This window comes from Chanodichthys erythropterus, chromosome 15 (genome assembly GCF_024489055.1).
Source record: "Chanodichthys erythropterus isolate Z2021 chromosome 15, ASM2448905v1, whole genome shotgun sequence".
Lineage (NCBI taxonomy): Eukaryota > Metazoa > Chordata > Actinopteri > Cypriniformes > Xenocyprididae > Chanodichthys > Chanodichthys erythropterus.
The window spans coordinates 4,907,501-4,925,872 of record NC_090235.1 but is presented as its reverse complement, the minus strand read 5'-3'; the positions used below and the strand labels follow the sequence as shown (position 1 = coordinate 4,925,872).

General features: G+C 36.3%; 1 protein-coding gene and 1 non-coding gene across 4 annotated transcripts in view; one reads left to right on the top strand and one right to left on the bottom strand.

Moving 5' to 3' along the window:
- Positions 1-3,879: 3,879 nt before the first annotated feature.
- Positions 3,880-3,952, bottom strand: trnam-cau (transfer RNA methionine (anticodon CAU)). The gene has a single exon. It is a non-coding gene; the product is annotated as a tRNA-Met (tRNA).
- A 1,533-nt stretch (positions 3,953-5,485) lies between these two features.
- The window catches only part of kmt2ba (lysine (K)-specific methyltransferase 2Ba), a 32,109-nt gene continuing 19,222 nt past the window's right edge, over positions 5,486-18,372 (top strand). For 2 of the 3 annotated variants that reach the window (XM_067411212.1, XM_067411210.1), the window contains exons 1-9: positions 5,486-5,819; positions 11,208-11,274; positions 12,689-14,158; positions 14,447-14,634; positions 15,972-16,079; positions 16,168-16,324; positions 17,353-17,563; positions 17,710-17,762; positions 18,092-18,331. In XM_067411212.1, coding sequence (XP_067267313.1) covers positions 5,529-5,819; positions 11,208-11,274; positions 12,689-14,158; positions 14,447-14,634; positions 15,972-16,079; positions 16,168-16,324; positions 17,353-17,563; positions 17,710-17,762; positions 18,092-18,331 — 2,785 coding nt within the window. In that variant the 5' untranslated portion in view covers positions 5,486-5,528. The remainder of the gene's footprint in view (positions 5,820-11,207; positions 11,275-12,688; positions 14,159-14,446; positions 14,635-15,971; positions 16,080-16,167; positions 16,325-17,352; positions 17,564-17,709; positions 17,763-18,091; positions 18,332-18,372) is intronic. The other variant, XM_067411211.1, reaches the window with a different exon arrangement.

The following is an 18,372-nucleotide window of genomic DNA, read 5'->3' as shown; positions in this document are numbered from 1 at the left end:
ACCCCTGTCCAGTTGGTGGTGAGCGCGCTCCAGTGTGGCAGCAGAGCGTGAGTTCAGTCTCCAGAATAAAATGAAAACGATGCGTTTGATTATACGCAACCAGTTTGTCCATTTTATTATATATTATAATACTTATGCTTGCATAATTAAGTTTCTAATCCGTTTTGTTTTAAATAGTTTGTTTTATTTTTCTTGCTGCTGACTATAAGTTTATCGTCAACGAATGGCTTTTCTGAGGTAACTTATACGTGACATTGTTTACAACACTGATTGAACTGACGTGATACAGATTTCGGTAAGCTACTGCAACTTTCAACATTCTTTGATTTTCATTCATATTTATTTCCTTCTGTAAAGTAATAAAGAGGAAGAGATGATCGCGTTCACCCACGATCCTCAAAAAGTGTTCAATATGAAAACTGAGAAGTGACGCAGTCTTTATCTTCTTTTCATAATATAAATAAATGCATAGCTTATGCCTAATGCGAAGCTATTAAATGTATTAACATTAAAATATAAAAATCAAAATGATGCAGCAACATATGAAAGATAGGACAGAACGAAAAAATGCTATTAACAATCGTTCATTGCGCAAAAGTATTATAATATGAACGGCTCCCATACGGAGCGGCACAAAGCGCTTATGCGCATCCCGTGTGCAGAATGATGCGCTTGAAGCATCATGGAGTCACAGCGCTCCGCATTGAAAAGTTCAAAGCACAAAGAGAAGATATATTGATGGGTATTGTATTACCGTTATCTTGATGAAGTATAATAATAGAAACATTGATTCATCTTGGAGAGTGTTTCATTGTGTTGACTGTCATAACCGAACGCGACACGCAGTCTGAATGCTGAATGGAGAATGACTGACAGCCGCAGCAGAGGGATGCATTTACGACTTAAACTTTAATTTAACGACTTAAATATTTATCTGTAACGTTACCTCAAATTAATCTATGGAATGGCTTCAGAACACTTGGAATATAGTGCACAGATTCTTTATGGTGCTTTTTTAAATGTTTTTGTGCCTTTTGTGGAGCTTAACAATAACAGAATAGTACACGCACAGTATCGGATTTGGATCGGTCCACTCCGGCCGATACCCGATCCGGCAAAAATGGCAGTATCGGAGCCGATACCGATCTGAATATCGGATCGGTGCATCCCTACACATAATGTATCATTATGATAATACAATTAAGTGAATTATTAATTAAATAAGTAAATAAACAACAAGCAAACTTAAACTTGTTTGCTTAAAATTTCTGCGAATAATTTGCTGATGCATGTACAAAAAGACGTTTTGTACCTGCAAAAAAAAAAAAAAAAAAACATTTTAAAGTTTTTTTTCTTGCCCCCTAACACGAAAGTCAAATGTCGCCCATGCTTATACACATTACAAAAAATGTGAAAACATAGTTTGAAACATTCATATGCTGTGCAAAATATGAGATTTAAGAGACTAACTTGTATGTATATATTTTATTTCAGGAGTGCCAACTTGTTCTGCATTTTTCCAAATCTACTTGTTGGATGCATTGGAAAGATGGAATGAAACTACTGCTGCAACCTCGGAGAGTCCGCAGGCAACCTCATATTTTCTTCAGCATGATGTCAACCAGCTTGAAGAGGTGGTGTTTCAACAGAAGGTTCTGTCTAATACTAGTACAAGTAAATACACTGGTAAGATATATATTAATTCCACACAATTAATGAAACATGCAGTATGCTAGTTAAAATGAATGTATGTTTTCCTTGTTTCTTGCTGGCCAATGCATTTATTTTCAGTTTCCTTGTGTTTTAGGTGAACTGATTGGGTTAGAGTACCTGTTCCGGCAGAATGGCAATGCATTCCAGGACAGAAATTTTATCATTAGACAGATGGAAACCACTGACATCCAAATGGCCAAAGCTGAGGGCTATTCCAAACAAGAGGACATCGGGGATTGGACGATCACACAGCAATCCGCCCCATCTCTGTTAGAAGATTCTCCATTAATGTATACATAATATACTTAAAGGTACAATTTGTGATATTTTTTTCCGCTAGAGGTCGCTCGAAGCCTGTTCAAAACAAAGGCGTAGTTTGATGACGCCAAGTTTTAGAGCGGAAACTTGGGACATGTGGTCTCCATCTCAATGGACGGTGCAAAAGAATAGGGATTGGAGTCTGGAAGAACTCTTGTTCGTGGATGCGATTATTAACGTTACTGTAGTACGAAGCAGAGCAGGACCGAGTGTTGCGGGAGCTGAACGAGGAGCTGGAGCGATTGATCAACACACGCCTCACGAGCAGCAGGACTTTTATTATGACACAGTCGCCGGCGCCGCTTCCGCTTTTCCGGTCATGAGTTTACGGGAGCTGTCCTTGTCGACAGAACCAGCGGCAGATGGTAAACAGTAATTATGTTCCATAAATAAGTAACACAATCCACCATAAAACGTGCAAGAAGTAAATAAGAAACTGCTTGAAGCAAGCTAGTGGTTTGCTAGACGCTAGACACTACTTCCGCATTTGTCCACGGCACTGTTGTCATGTGGTTTCTACGTCAGTAAAGGCGGTAAGAAAGGTAACTGACGTCATTGACAGGCGACTGCACTGCCCCGTGTCACTGTTTAGAATGGGAATTTTCTCATGATTTACAAGTAGTTGAAAACATTAGAGATATTGTTAGTAATCAGCTGGACAAAATATATAACACTAGCCTAGTGGTTTTTGGATATTTTACTGCAAAAATTTTACATATTGTATCTTTAAGCTTTCCACAATGTTTTGGTGGTATGTCAAGGATACACTTTAAAATTATTAATATGCACCATTACAGGATAAGCAGAAGTTCCCAGTTTAAGGTGGAGGATCTCTTTACACCCAGTACATCCTCTCTGGCGAATGAAATGACGGCTCCAGAGAAGGTTGTTTCCATAAAAGAAGAGGAAAGTATGGAGTGTAATTGTGATGACAAGCCTATCATTTCAAACTTGCCTCTAGACACTGTGATGGAAAACAACAACACAACACAAGAAAAAGCCTCACCAGTACAACCTGCTCCCACTGAAACCCAGTCAGGTTCATCCTTGACTTTGCCCCTCCTGCTTTCTGGTCCTTCTCTGTCAAAACAAATGATGGTGGTTTTAACACCTTTTGTACGAAGATCAGGCGCTATCCAGTGTTGAAAGTGCAATAAAGAGAGGATAAGGTCAACTCATCGGCAGTATTATGGTAACTGGTATTGTCAGGAGACGGAAACAAAACCCTTTGCAGTGTGGAAGGCTGAACTGCTAAAGCGAGGTTATGGGAGGAAGAAGTTCTGAAGGGTGGATTCACCAATGCACATCCAGTTACAATGCTCCTTTTATTTTAATTTCATTTAATTTGAACTATTTTTGTGATTTTGATGCTTCTAACCTCAGTATAATTACAGCACTGCAATAAAATTATTCTTTGCGTGACAATGGACCTGAGCTGGTTTTTAAACATTACTCAACACTTTTACATGAACTATGAAGCATGAATTTCTTCATAATTGGTTTTAGGCAAAATTATTTATTTTATTTATGCTTAAAGTGTATTGTATTATTATTGCAATTGGATTTTCATTATAAACCCTTCTATTAGTTAGCCATAAAAAACATTAACACAACCTTTAGACTAAAAAAAGAAACTCTTAAGCTGTGCTTAAAAGAAAGATTATGCAACATAAATTAAATGTATATCCTACTGTAGTTATAGATAAAATATTGTCTAGCTATATATCTTTTGTTTTTGCTTATTGACCTAATATAAAAAATCTCACAGAATCGTGAGTCGTATATCAACCTTATCGCTTATATGAAGATGCTCTTTCTAATTAATTTATACAAGTTAAAACGTTGTCTTGCCCCGTGTGAGGATCGAACTCACGACCTTCAGATTATGAGACTGACGCGCTACCTACTGCGCTAACGAGGCTGTGACGACACAGCGAGCAAAGGCTTCTGGGAAAAAATATAATTACGGCTAGTTCATGGGAAATGTTTAATTTAAATGATCGTGTTTGATTATTTTTTGATGATTCTTTCGTTATTGAATTTTTTTTTTTTTAAGTCTTTTGATGAAATAGTGATTGGTAGTTGGCTTAGAAGTTGCCAGATAACTGTGCGGAATACGGATGATTACGCTTTGGCGCCCCCTAGGGAGCAGCCGAGAGAGTTGCCTTAGAAGTGTTATTTGTGTGCCCTATTTGTGAGTATTTTCATTAAATTTGAAAATATTTTACTTTTTCGCAACCCCACTAGTTCACTAGTATATTTGCTAGTGCAAATGACAAAAAAATAATTCCTTAGGCTTCAAATTATTCACATTCACAGATAATAATAATTTCTTAAATGACTTAAGAAATTAGAATTTAATAACATCATGTCAAGAGAGTCAAATAACTACTAAACTAACTACAAAACTATTAACCTTATAAAGTCTACTATATAATATCTGATACTTTAATTATAAGCCCTTTAAATGTTGCACACAATCTACATGCCTATTATGGAGTCCTTTTAAAAAAACAATGTTGTGTTTTTTTTGCTGTGAAATCTTTTACTTTTGAAGTAAACATGAGAATAACTTGTATATTGTTAGTAATATTTCAAGGTGAATATTTACTGGAGAGGAGCAGCTTAGGTTTGCTTGATTATCAATGCATAATTTTTTAGACAAATCATGTTAAATGTAAGTATCAGAAATGATACAACAGACTTCTGAAGAATAATTATTTGTACATCTATCAATCATCACTGAATTGCATTGCATTATTATGATTATTATTATTATTATTAGTGAGTTTTACCAAGTTTTACCCCCCACAATTAAAACCACAGAGCTTTTAATATAAAACCATAAGCATTTATATATATATATATATATATATATATATATATATATATATATATATATATATATATATATATATATATATATATATATGTATATCTAGCAAGATCTATTATTGGGACATAAAGGGTGACAACTGATATTTATGTATATGTAAGTAGTCTGCTATACTGTTAAACATCTCATTGATTTATATTAGGAGGAATCAAGAGTTTTATTAAAATTTTTGGCCATATAAATAACAGCAATTGCACCAAATTTCATATTTTTGCTCATTTAGGTCTCTAAATAAAATGTAGGTGTTTTTTTTCCTCCACGGATATAAAACATAAAAACACATATGCAAACTTTAATTTAGGCTAAGATATATATATATATATATATATATATATATATATATATATATATATATATATATATATATAATTTTTTTTTTGTCTAAAGGTTCAAAACTGCTTTACAGGGTTAAACTGATGAATATATATTATTTATCAGTGTTTACAGAATGCTGCTTCATTAATTATGTTTAATGGCAAACTGCCAAAAAAGAAAAAACTCCATCTCCCATAATGCCTTTCGTTTCCTCCGCTATCTCGCGCCTTTCCATCTTGTTCCTCTCGAGAGCTCAGCGCCGTAGTTGTTGTTGTGGTATGTAATAATGGCGGCAGCAGGAGGCGGATTACCAGCCTCGGCTGTTGTAGCAACCATAATCACCTCCGCCACCGTTCGCTGCCGTTTCCCAGGTCGGCCATGGACGTCTCGGAGCCTGTTGAGGACGGAGAAACGATCTCATATCGGTCGGGTGAGGGCTGAAGATAGAAAAGGGCCGAGGCCCGTCGACGTTGGAACTACGCTGCGAGAGGATCCGTCACTGTCGCGCTTGCTCGGGCTGGCGGAGAAACACAGGCGCCAGCGCGAGGCGGGATTCTGCACGAGCGGGAGCGATGAGGTGAGCGATTCGCTTAGTAATACAGTAATAATAAGAATGCACAGCAAGTGCATCATCAGCATGTCGCTGAGTGGCTGATGTCAGTTCCTGCAGAGATGCATACACCTGATCACAGATGCACGGTCGTGGGCTTTACAGATTACAGAGATGAAAAGTATTTAAAAAGACGCCCGTCATATGGTGGGCTTTTGCCGGGCTGTCGAGCTCACATGGCGGGTGTTTAGCTGCGGTTGACGGTGTTGCCGTGGCTACTGGGCTTGTGTGTGGGTCAGTGAAGGTGTGGTGTCCGCTAATTAGTTATGAGGGAGTTTGTCTGAAGTTTTCAGCTTTGAGACTTAATTCAGTGTTGCTGGCGGGCCTGTTTGTCTTAATAGTTAATGTTTGTAACATATGTTTAAGTAGGCGTGGTGTGCATCCGGATTATGATACAGTTACTATTTATGCATTCTGCCAGGAATCGCGTTTGTATGATTAAAAATATTGCATGTTTGTAAAGGGAAAAAATCCTGGATTCATTTGTACAACGTCAGGCAGTATTGTTTACAAACAAGGTAATTGATTCATAGTAATCTTGTTAATCAGATGTTAGTGCGTTGCAAGTTCAGTTTCATTCTGTAAATTTTCTTCAGTAAAGTTAGAGCTGCTTTGAGTTTTATGTACACGAAGTGACCATCAGAGTGCTTCCATCCGCGAAAACTCTAAGCTGTTTAACCCTGCAAAGCCAGGCATGAAATAATAGTCAGAAAATCTTTTTTTTTTTTTTTATGAAACAGTTTGTCGAAACTTTAGAAAACATTTTTAAGACTTCGTTCTTTTTATGATATAGAGTACAATATGGAGTGCTTACTCGAGGAGACAAAAACAACACTTTAGTTCAGAGGCCCAAACTGAGCAAAATAGTTTAATTTGATGCAGATTCTGTCATTTTATATACCAAAAAGATGATATTCTGATAGCTTGTAATGCAAATCAATTAATTTTTTCATGAAAATGTCAGTTGTCATTCTGTATCTCCCAATAATTTATCTGTAAGGTGATATTTAAATGCTTAGTTTTATGATAAAAGCTCTACAGTTTTGCAATGCACTGCAATAATAATTAAGATCACTAATTTGACTCTAGTAGTTCTTCGGTTATTTATTATAGTCACTGTGTTTCTTTTAGGGATACTACCAATTTCTTATCATGATTGGTCAGTACTGATCCCGAACATTCAAGCTTGTGGTTTGTAAGATTTTTTTTTTTTTTTCCAAATAAAGTAATACCACAGATGTTGCCTTGGTCATCTTATTTACAGTTATGTTGTAATTGTTGTTTTAATTTAGAATCAAATAAATAAGCACAGCAAATATTAATTTTACAATGAACATTTTAATAGGTCTTTAAAAACAGAGCTTGCGCAAAACTATTCATATTATGATACTTTGGCTTATTAAAGAGCCTACAAGACTTCTAAAACGTAACAATTGTAGGCTCTCAGTCAGTGCAGTTAACATTTTTAAACCAGCAGGTGGCGGCAAGGGACTGTCTCTATGAGTGAGACATCATTAAACTGTTTATTCAACTAATATGCTTAAAAGCATTGTTTCATTCATGAGAGAAACAAAAAGTCAAAATGAATTTAACTTTGAGCGCCTCTTTAAAGGCTCAATCAATGTGCAGTGCGTCACCTGGGTAACGCTGAAGTTTATGTTCAACTGCACTGACACCAGTCATGGGAAATCCCCTTAAACATTGAAAGGATACTACGACAAAGACATCGCTTTCATCTTCTGACAACTGATGGGAAACTGATTTTTTCCACAAATATATACAACTGTCGCTGTCTGCTCTGTTTGTGTGTGTGTGGAGGAGCTGCCTCAGACACTGAGAGCAGATGACAGACAGCGGATCAGGTTCGTTGTATTAAATCCTTAGCCAATTTTCCTATTTCCTAGACAGGTGTCTACGACACTAAATTTGACTTCATCGCGTGTTTTAAAGGGTTATGTCACCCAAAAATGAAATTTCTGTCATTAATTACTCACCCTCATGTTGTCCCATGACAACTTCGGAAGACAAATAAGATATTTTTGATGAATTCTGAGGGTTTCTGATCCACACATAGGCAGCAAAGTCATTGCACTTCTTTTGAGGTCCAGAAAAGAATTAAAGACATTGTTAAAATAGCCCATGTGACTACAATGGTTCAACCTTAAAGGTGCCCTAGAATTAAAAATTGAATTTACCTCAGCATAGTTAAATAACAAGAGTTCAGTACATGGAAATGACATACAATGAGTCTCAAACACCATTGTTTCCTCCTTCTTATATAAATCTCATTTGTTTAAAAGACCTCAGAAGAACAGCTGAATCTCAACATAACACCGACTGTTACGTAACATTCGGGATCATTAATCTGTACGCCCCCAATATTTGCATTTGCCAGCCCATGTTCAAAGCATTAGACAAGGGCAGGACGTCTGGATGTGCACAGCTGAATCAACAGACTAGGTAAGCAAGCAAGAACAACAGCGAAAAATAGCAGCTGGAGCAATAATAACTGCCATGATCCATGATATCATGATATTTTTAGTGATATTTGTAAATTGTCTTTCTAAATGTTTCGTTAGCAATAGCATGTTGCTAATGTACTGTTAAATGTGGTTAAAGTTACCATCGTTTCTTACTCTATTCACGGAGAAAAGAGCCGTCGCTATTTTCATTTTTAAACACTTGCAGTCTGTATAATTCATAAACATAACTTCATTCTTTATAAATCTCCAATGTTAGCTTTAGCCACAGAGCACTCCAAATAAATACTATACTTACGCGATTAGACATGCTGCATGACGAACACTTTGTAAAGATCCATTTTGCGGGTTATATTAGCTGTGTGAACTTTGCTTATGCTGTTTAAGGCAAGTACGAGCTCCGGGGGCGGGGAGCATGAGAATTTAAAGGGGCAGCGCGGCAGTTAAAAGAATGAATAAAAAAAAATCTATGGGATATTTTGAGCTGAAACTTCACAGACACGTTCAAGGGACACCTTAGACTTATATTACATCTTTTAAAAAGACGTTCTACGGCACCTTTAATGTTATGAAGGGACGAGAATACTTGTGCGCAAAAACAAAAATAATGACTTCATTTAACAATTTAAACTCTTGTCATAAACAGTTGATGTAGTGAACACAGTCTTTAGGTCTGAACTCATCAAATTGGGATCAGTTTGTATATTAGTTGGGACTTTTTCAGAAATTCCCATAGCTAAAACAGTGAATCATACTGCAGTCAGACTCAAAGCTGAACCAGTAAAGAAATCATGTTGAGGTTTTACTTCACACATTATATACTGATGCAATCCGATTCTGTGCCTTGAAATTCTGAGGTATCTGCAATCAGTCAGCTATGCAGCATCATCCTTACCTGAGACGACAGTTGCACTTTATGGGGATATGAAAAACTGAACTTGATTTCTGAAGTCTGAATCCTTTTGACTCATGAGTAGTGGTAAGTAAGTAGCACTGAGTGGTGACATGAATTGATGTCTCTCTGTGTAGACATATTTCCCTGATGTATCTGAGAGACTGATAGATTAGATTAGATTGAAAGTTTAAAGATTCTATTTTAAGTTTCTGAAGTATTTTGGAAATATCCTACCTTTTCCCATATTGCTAAGTTTGCTGATGTTATGAAGTTGTTACCATTAATGCAAAGTTGATGCTGTTGCATTTGGCTGCCTTGGTAAAATATATTGTAACTATTCACAATTTTGCTTTAGAAAGGAGTTGCTCAGAGTTTTTCTTTTTCTTTTTTTAAGAGCAGCATATCATGAGTAAGCAATTTCCTTCATCTTTTGAGTTAAGTTCACTGAACTATGAAAACACTAACTTTCAGAATTCAAAACTAGGGATGTGCGAGACTATTCGAATAGTTGTTTAAACGATACTGCTGCTGGCCAACATTTTATTTTTTTGCACATTTAATGTTTTGCTTTATGTTTTGACAAAGGCTATTTTCAAATTACCATCACATTAATGTTACATTTTAAAATTAATACATTATTGTGAAAAGTGTATATCTGGAATGGAAAACAAAATGTCATTTTATTAGATTTTGTCCACTCGGAAGATGAGCAAGGTGAGGGAGTATTAAACTTTCCTGTTTTCTTCTGTCATGTCAAACTAGTATATAACCATCAAGCTTGCTTATAGGCTTGTTATACTACAGGTTATAATGTGCTGACTTACAGTGGACTAACTTTGTGGAAATTTGTCTATAAAAGGCTATTAGGTTTGAACTTATTGGTCCTGCTCTGCCTATATTGATTCAGTTGATTTGAATAAGTATCTATAATGGCTAATGTTGATGATTATAATGCAAGGCAAGCACAGCACATGTATCTGACCTATTTTTAGTGGCATTTAGTATGGGATTTGACTGTTCATAGATTAAGTAGTCTTTCAAATGGATCTCATTTACAGACCGTCTCTGGGGGGTTGGCATGGGAGGTTAGACTAGTCGGTTACAAAATTTCCATTTAAGCGTTAAATTAGTAGTAAACCGCCTCCTCTGTGGAAAAAATTGTTTATTGACATCTTGTGAATAAATTTGAGCAATGTTATATCAGTGATGCCTATTTATTTATTTTTTTGGTTCAGATTCCTGAGTGTAGCACCTACTGCTCTGCATGTTTCTGAAAAGTCCTGGCATTAGAAATAAGATACTGATGTTTATTAGTATCACTGTCCATGATCATTTCTGTCTGACCTGCATAGTTCATTTAATTGGAATTGTTTTATAAACTTGTTGCTTGTAATGATGGATCAAGAATTAACACTGGCCAATAGGGCTGGGTTAAAAATATAAATTTTTCAATTTTAATCGATTCCCATTTTGATGAACCGATAACAATTCTTAAATCCAGAGAATCAATCTTTCAGTCTAAGCGGTTTTTAGTTGATGGATGAACAAAAAGCAACGTGCCTCCCATCTAATAAATCGCAATAAGCTTTGTGCTTTGTTACTTTTGATATGTCTAAGATTTCAGACTCTGTCAATTTTATTAACCTAACCTTTAACCTAATTTAGTACTGTGATGAGGACTGTTCTCTTCTGTGTCAGCATTTCTCACTGCTCAGTATATTAGAGTGATGGAGCAGGGATCCCATGTTACGCATCAAAAAAATGTGTGTTGTGTTTGAAGCCTGGCCTTAGTATCCATGGAAAGGTTGTTTTTGTTGAATATTTGTTCTGTATTATAACAGTGTTATCAGTCAAGCATGGATTTTGTAGTGCTAAATCGTCTATTCCTACAGATATTTTAAATAAAATAATTGCTAAATGATTAAAAATATAAAACATGTCATTTTGTGGTGTTATATTTTATCCATCTTTCTTTCTCAGGAAGGAGACTTCACAGGCTTTAAAGTGGACGGTCAATCGTCCTTGCGTTCTGGACAAGGTTCATCAAGTGAGTGTTTCAGCTGTTTCTATGTCTAAGCAATTTGATGGCAAACTTGGGCTTTGCTTTTACATGTGCTAGCTTTTATATTAAACATTGTCATTCAGACTGAAATTTATCAACTAAAGAAAATTATTTTTCTTGTATTCTCCTTTAAGGTTTAATTAGTGGTACCTGATCATGCAGTCATCACTATTATTATTGTATATAATATCACTTATAGGCATGTGACGTTATCAAATTTTCATGTTACGATAATTGCTGAAGCTTTTATTATGGTATATGGTATTATCACAATATTGAAATAAGTTGTCATACTATAACGAGTTTAATAAATGCTTTTAAAAATATTCTGAAGAAATATTCTGAAGTATTAATGAACTGTAATAATCAGAATGTTTTCAACAAGTATGTCTTATTTCAGAACGGTAACCATTATAAAATTGACTGTTGTTTTTTAGCGTAAATTGTTCTAATTTCTTAATGACTGAAATGTAGTGGTCATTTTACTGAAATGATGTATGCGACTGACAAATGTGTCCTCCAGAGGACGCAGCTTTCAAAATGAGACACCACTAATGAATGTGCCTTTTCATTCAGTGCTTCTCGTTCACTGGTCTGCCATGCTGCTCATGCATGTTGGGCTTGTTTACATCGGAGTGCACATGCCTCTTCGACGCAACATAATGCAGTGTTGTAAATTTTAACTGGTTGATGGAAAAGTATTCTTAAAATACATTCTAAAAATCAGAATAATTAGTAATTAATAATAATTCACTGTATTTTAGAATGCACACGATAACAATACCTTGCATGTTCATTATTGTGATATATCGTATTGCTGTATATCAGCACTTCTAATCATTTATCAGTGATATGTGATTTTTATTTTTTATTTATTGGTTAGATATTTAATTGTGCATTAATTTCTGCACATTTTAATTTTTTTTAAAAATATGCAAAAATCAATTATTTAATTTCTGCATATTTTTACATTTGGATTACCTACATTCATTTTAACAGTATTATCCGATTTTAAATTCATCTTTTCATAATCATTAATTTCTGCATATTTTTACATTTGGATTACATATGCTCACTTTAACAGTATTATTTGAATAACATTATTAAATGTGACCTTTTATTAGATTTTGAATTCACATATGCATATACACCCTTTTGTAGCAGTTTATTTTAGTGTGTTTTTAAATAAATAATATTCAATAAAATATATATATATATTTTTTACACAAGTGTATAATTTTAATTGAAATATTTAAATATCAAAAATTTTATTTGAATATTCAAAATGATTAATTACATGGATGATACTTTTTTGCCTGTGTTTCAAGGTTTATTAGACTATTTATTAAAAATGCTAAAATGTTTTAATTCTTTTTTCTTTTCTTTTGTTTTACTTTAGATAAAAAATCATCACTATTGGAAAAACCTGAATTGAAAGGCAGAAGGTTTTCCAGAACGGACCAAAAATCTGTGAGGCCCAAATTGGTTATTAAAATGGCAGCCAAAAAGATGACCAAAAAAGAAACGACACAAACAAAAAGGCCATCTGTGGATCAAGATGGACATTTGAAACAGGGCAGCTCAAGTAAGAGAAATGGCAGGGTACTCAGGAACCAGAGAGATGGACCATTGGCCTCCTTGCAGACTGAAAATGACAAAAATGGGGTGGATGTGGCATGTAAAGAGGAGGAGATCCCTGGAAGGTCACAGAGACATGGTTCTAGTGCAGCACAGAGTCGGAGGAGGCAGGAAAAATTAGTGTGGACTTTAACAATGGTTAAAGGAAAAGAGCGAGCCTCCAGAGTAAAAGACACCAAAGACCAAAGAGCTTCAGCGGAATATGCTAAGACCCACAGGAACAGGGCAAAAGAAATTGCTGGTAGTGATCAGGTAGGCGCTGTATCCACAAAACCAGTGGGCAAACAGAGAAGGGGCAGAAGGACGGAAGCAAATGAGGAGCCTCTTGAATCTCTTGGTGGAGGCGAAGGAACATCTTTAAGCGACAGTTCATTAAGTTCTTCCAAAAAGAAGCCTTTTGTAAGGCGACGAAAGGGTATATTTGGCCGTAGAAGTTTAGTGCAACAGGAAGTGCACAGCAAAATACCTGACAGTCAAGAGCAGACCTCTAGCATGCCTAAAAAGAGACAGCGACTTGGATGTGCAGATAAATGCTCTACACATGTACTGAAACGGGTGGAGGGACAAGAACAGCCTCTTGGAGAGATGGAGAGGTCCAAATCTGCAGTCCAAGCTGAACAACCTAAACACTCCGCCAGACCAATCGTTAGCGCTCGTTCTTCCCGCGTCATCAAGATCCCAAAGAGGTTCATGGATGACGAGCGCATGTCTGCGCTCCCAGAACGAGGTTCCCCAAAGAAACCAGCTCTTTCTGAAATCTCAATGGATCTCGGCAAACCGAATACAGATCTCCAAACCCTCGATTCCGGAAGCAAACTGAAGACTGCACAACAACCGCTGACCCTAAACAATGATGAAAAAAGTATTTCAGAAAAGGTGCAATCTCAAGGAGTCAAGCCTATTTTGAGTTCTTCAAGGCCTTCTGGTGGTCCTCGTGGGAGGGGTGGGAGGCTCGGCCAATCCACGGATCACTATAAGATATACTGGAAGCTGAAGAAGCTCACGGCATGCCTGGCAAAACGAAGGATGCAGCGGATTGCCAGTACTAGCTCCAGGATAACAGAGGAAGGTGCTGAGGGAGGGACACATGATTTGCAGGAAAGGAAGTCTGATCTCAAATTGCAGGACATGTATTCTCCAGGGGTTGTGCCAAAAGTAGTCATACGTGTTGGGGAACATTCAGATCAGACACCGTTGGCATCTTTGGCGGAAGTACCTGCTAAGGAGAATGGTAGGGTTTTTGCTGTCATGTTTGAGTATTATGCCACAAAAAAATATTATAAACCATATTTGTATAAAAGTGCTATATAATAAAAAATGCAGTGTAATAAGCTTATTAATATAACATAAGATTAAATAATAATATACCCACTTTATAATGCTAATAAAGACAATAAAATTAGTATACATAAAGTGCATATCAAAAAATGAAATTGATGTTTTTTCCACCTTTCCAAGTGTGTTTGTCTGTTCTCTTGTTCTCCCATTAACCTTGAGGCAAATTGCTTTATTCATTCAGTAGAGACAACTAACCTCGAGGGTACCACTGAAACGAGTGCACAAAATACCCAGATGATGGTGGAGCAAGGTAGTAGCACCCACAGGATGAGTCTTTCGGGTGCCAATAAGAGGATGTTCCACCTGCTGAAGAGAGCCAGAGTCCAACTGATTAAAATTGACCAGCAGAAACAGCTCAAATCAGCTCAGGTCAGAATGTTTAACAATTTTATGACTGCAAACAGTGCATTTTTATAAGGCACTGTATTCTGACAGTATTCATAAGCTGGGTGAACACAATGTTTGTTTTCAAGGACATACTTGTGTGCATTTAGGTATTTCTATTCAGCATTGTTTATGCGATATCCCAAAAATGCGCATAAAAATAGGTGAATGGAAACATAGCTACTGAAGACTGGAGTAATGTCTGCTGAAACTTCATGTTTGCCATAACAGTAATAAATAAAAATTTTAAATATTTTAAAATAGAAAAGGGATTTTAAATTTTGATATTTCACAATAAGGATGCACAATTAATCAAATTTATATTTGCAATTTCGATTACGGATGCCACTTTTGTAATAGTTCAAAGGCGTGATTACAAAAAATATCCACTTACATTATTCTGCATGCTTAAGAGTTGTGTTTAGAGCATGTTACGTTGAGAGAGGCGAATCACGACTACTTCAGAGTGTAAAAGGTCTAACCCAGCACAAAAGGAACTACCAGTGATGAAAGTGTATGCTGATTGGTCGAACACACGTAAAACTGTGTGTACACGAATTTGAGCGGACCAAGCGAAACATAAGTGACATTGGGCATCAACTACACGGCAAAAGCTGATACTTTTCATATACTGTCTACTGTACTAAATTGTTCTCAAAGCCGTCAAAATAAATCACCACAACAAGCGCAGTTTACGTCATTTCAGAGTTCCTACTGGCAGTGCGAATTTAACCAGGAAAATGGCCCTAGGGAAACATTAGTTCTTGGGGAACACCGTGGTGGCTAGTTCCTAGAACTACATGGTGCAAAAGCCCCTATTATTATTAATGCTTAATGCTATAGAAAAACAATAAAACATTTTTAGGAAGAGTGTTTTCAGCTTGTTTTTTGTTTTTACATAAAATATGGCATGCAGTTGCTTCAAACAATGGTATAAAGCTATTAAAAACATCATTCAATGTAACTGTGATCATCGTAATTAATAATCGCAATTACAATTTCTAAGAAAAAAAATCGACAATTATGATTTTTGTCATATCGTGCAGCCCTATTTCACAACATTGCTGTTTTTTAAACTATATTTTACTGTAAATACAACCTTAGTGAGCAAAAGAGACTTCTTTAAAAAAAAAAAAAAAAAACTTGGACCCAAAACTTTTGAACGATGGAGTATTTATATTGTTTGTCACCTTTGGATGTGAACAATGTTTTTGAATGGTAAATGATATTTTGATCAAACATAATATACAAGTCTTTTATATCTTAAGGAATGCCACAGAAATCTGTAGAATTACACAAACAGTGATGTTTATGCTCTGCAGCTTCTGTCTGGCTCTGTGAGAGTAAGAGATGGATCAACCGCGGTCACACAGAGAGGCAGAAAGAGGGGCAGGAGAGCAGTCTCAACTAACCCAGAGGGGGCTCCACAAGTATGCTTCAATAAAAAAAGCGTTGGTTTGCAGATTTTTTTTGTTGGATCATGATTTTTTTTAACGCTGTGCCCTTTTAACTCTGTAGGAGCAATTGATCGGTGGTCCACGGATAAAGCATGTATGTCGAGCAGCAGCGGTGGCACTGGGACAGCCACGTGCCATGGTTCCCGATGACATTCCCAGGCTCAGCGCCCTTCCTCTGCATGAGAGAGAGGGGATCACTGCTTCACCTGCCGAAGAGGGTACACACCTCTCCTTTGCTCATTCTGTCCACATCCATTATAAGTGACATTTGCTAATATCAGGAAGATAAATGGGCTCTTTTTGGCCTGTAAATTGTGTATTTTGTTCATGTTAGTTGCAGTGTAATTGTAATACAAGTTAACCTCATTATTTGTTCACATTGGGCTTGAATGCATAAAATGTATGATTTTCTTAAAGGCATTGTAAACAAATTGCATAAAATGTTGTATGATTTTAAATATGATAAATACAACAATGAAATGCAAATATTGTAAATATAGATATTCTATAAGAAATATTCTAAAATATTTCTACAAATATTTATCTTATACTTAATGTACAATTACTAAAAGTATCTCTCTATTTGGGCTACTTTACATTTACACTATTATTTTTTTGAAACCCAACCCACCAGGATATTATTGTTTATTATTATTTATTATTTTTATTAATTTAATTTAGTATAATTGCGTGTAATAATAATGTAATTTTGCATTAAACTCTTCATTTTAACATGATATTTTGTTTAGCTGAATATTCTCATCCTTTCTGGATATGGGAACATGTAATGGTTAGACGTTTTGTAATTAAGTGAATGTGAAAATAAAATGATCCTAGAGTGTGTTGCATTCATAATGCACAACATATGCAAACTGCTTTGTGGACTATATTCAAAACACCACATGAGATGGCCTGAGGTCATTTGGAAAACTCACATAATGCAGTACAGAACAAAACAAAAATAGAAACACAAAAATGTGCAGTTTATGGTATTTTATTTTTTGATTAAAAAAATGCCCTTATTTGAATGCCAATATGTGATTGCAGCTTAATCATTGCAATTTCTGAAATAATTTTAATGCGCTACTTGCGGCAGCAGTTCACCATTATATCTAGTTGGTGTTCACTTCTACAACATTTCTTAGTTAACCAAGCCTTGACATTCCCAAAATGCCCTTATTCTTATGTTAGATGCTTTCTTTTGCCTCTGTCTCCCTCTTCCACCGGCCCCTGCTGGCTCTTCAAGATGTTGCATCTCACTCAGAACCAGAGAGTGAAGAATCTTTTGAGCCAAAGCCGACATTTAGACGCAAGTATGAAAGCGCTGCTTTTGGCTATCGGCTAAAGCGCTGCTCGCGCTGCAAGGGCTGCAATCGGCTGGAGGACTGCGGGAGGTGCGTGTTCTGTCTGGACAAGCCCAAATTTGGAGGACCCAACAAGAAACGGCAGAGCTGTGTGTAAGTGTCCAAATAGTGTTAATTACAAGGTATTAGCAAACATTTCCTGGATTTTGAAGGAATCATATCATACTTTTTTCCCCTTTTTAAAAGTGTTTTCAGTATTTGTTCCTATTTGTGGATTTGTTTTTGTAATTTTTCAACAGCTTAAAGAAGTGTTCGCTGATTGAGCAGAACAAATTGAGACGATTTAACAAAGGTACTCTACTTGCCTCTTTAAAATTAAAATCCTTTTTAATTATTCGGTATTTCCAGTCATTTGCTACTTGCCAATGCAAATATTAAAATAATAAATAAAAAGTATGTGATTCAAATATTACAATTTAAAATACTGGTACCTAACAACTTTAGCAGATGAAGTTGGCATTAAATCTCTAGGCTGTGTTTCCCAAAAGCATTGTGAGCTAGGTTGATCACATGGTCGACAATCTACTTAGACTTAACATGCTTTTTAGGAATCTCAGTCCTGGCCTGTTGGTTATGCGTATGGATTTGATCCTTTTATTTGACCACCTCTCTTTGGCGCAGTCCAGATGAAGCGGCGGCGGCCATCAGCGGCCCATGCCATGAACAGCAGCGAAGAAGAAAACGAGGAGGAAGGGGGAGATGATGGAGCCCAGTTCAGCCCCACCAGGAGGCAGCCCAGACGACAGGTCACTCCTCAGTCCTACAGAAAACTCCTGGGGTACGACTCCTCTGACACAGAGACGAAAAGTGTCAGCTCTGAGAAGACAAAGGCCAGCGGGACCCAAAAGGCTCAATCCAGTGGTATAAATTTTATGTCAACTTTTACACATACACATACAACC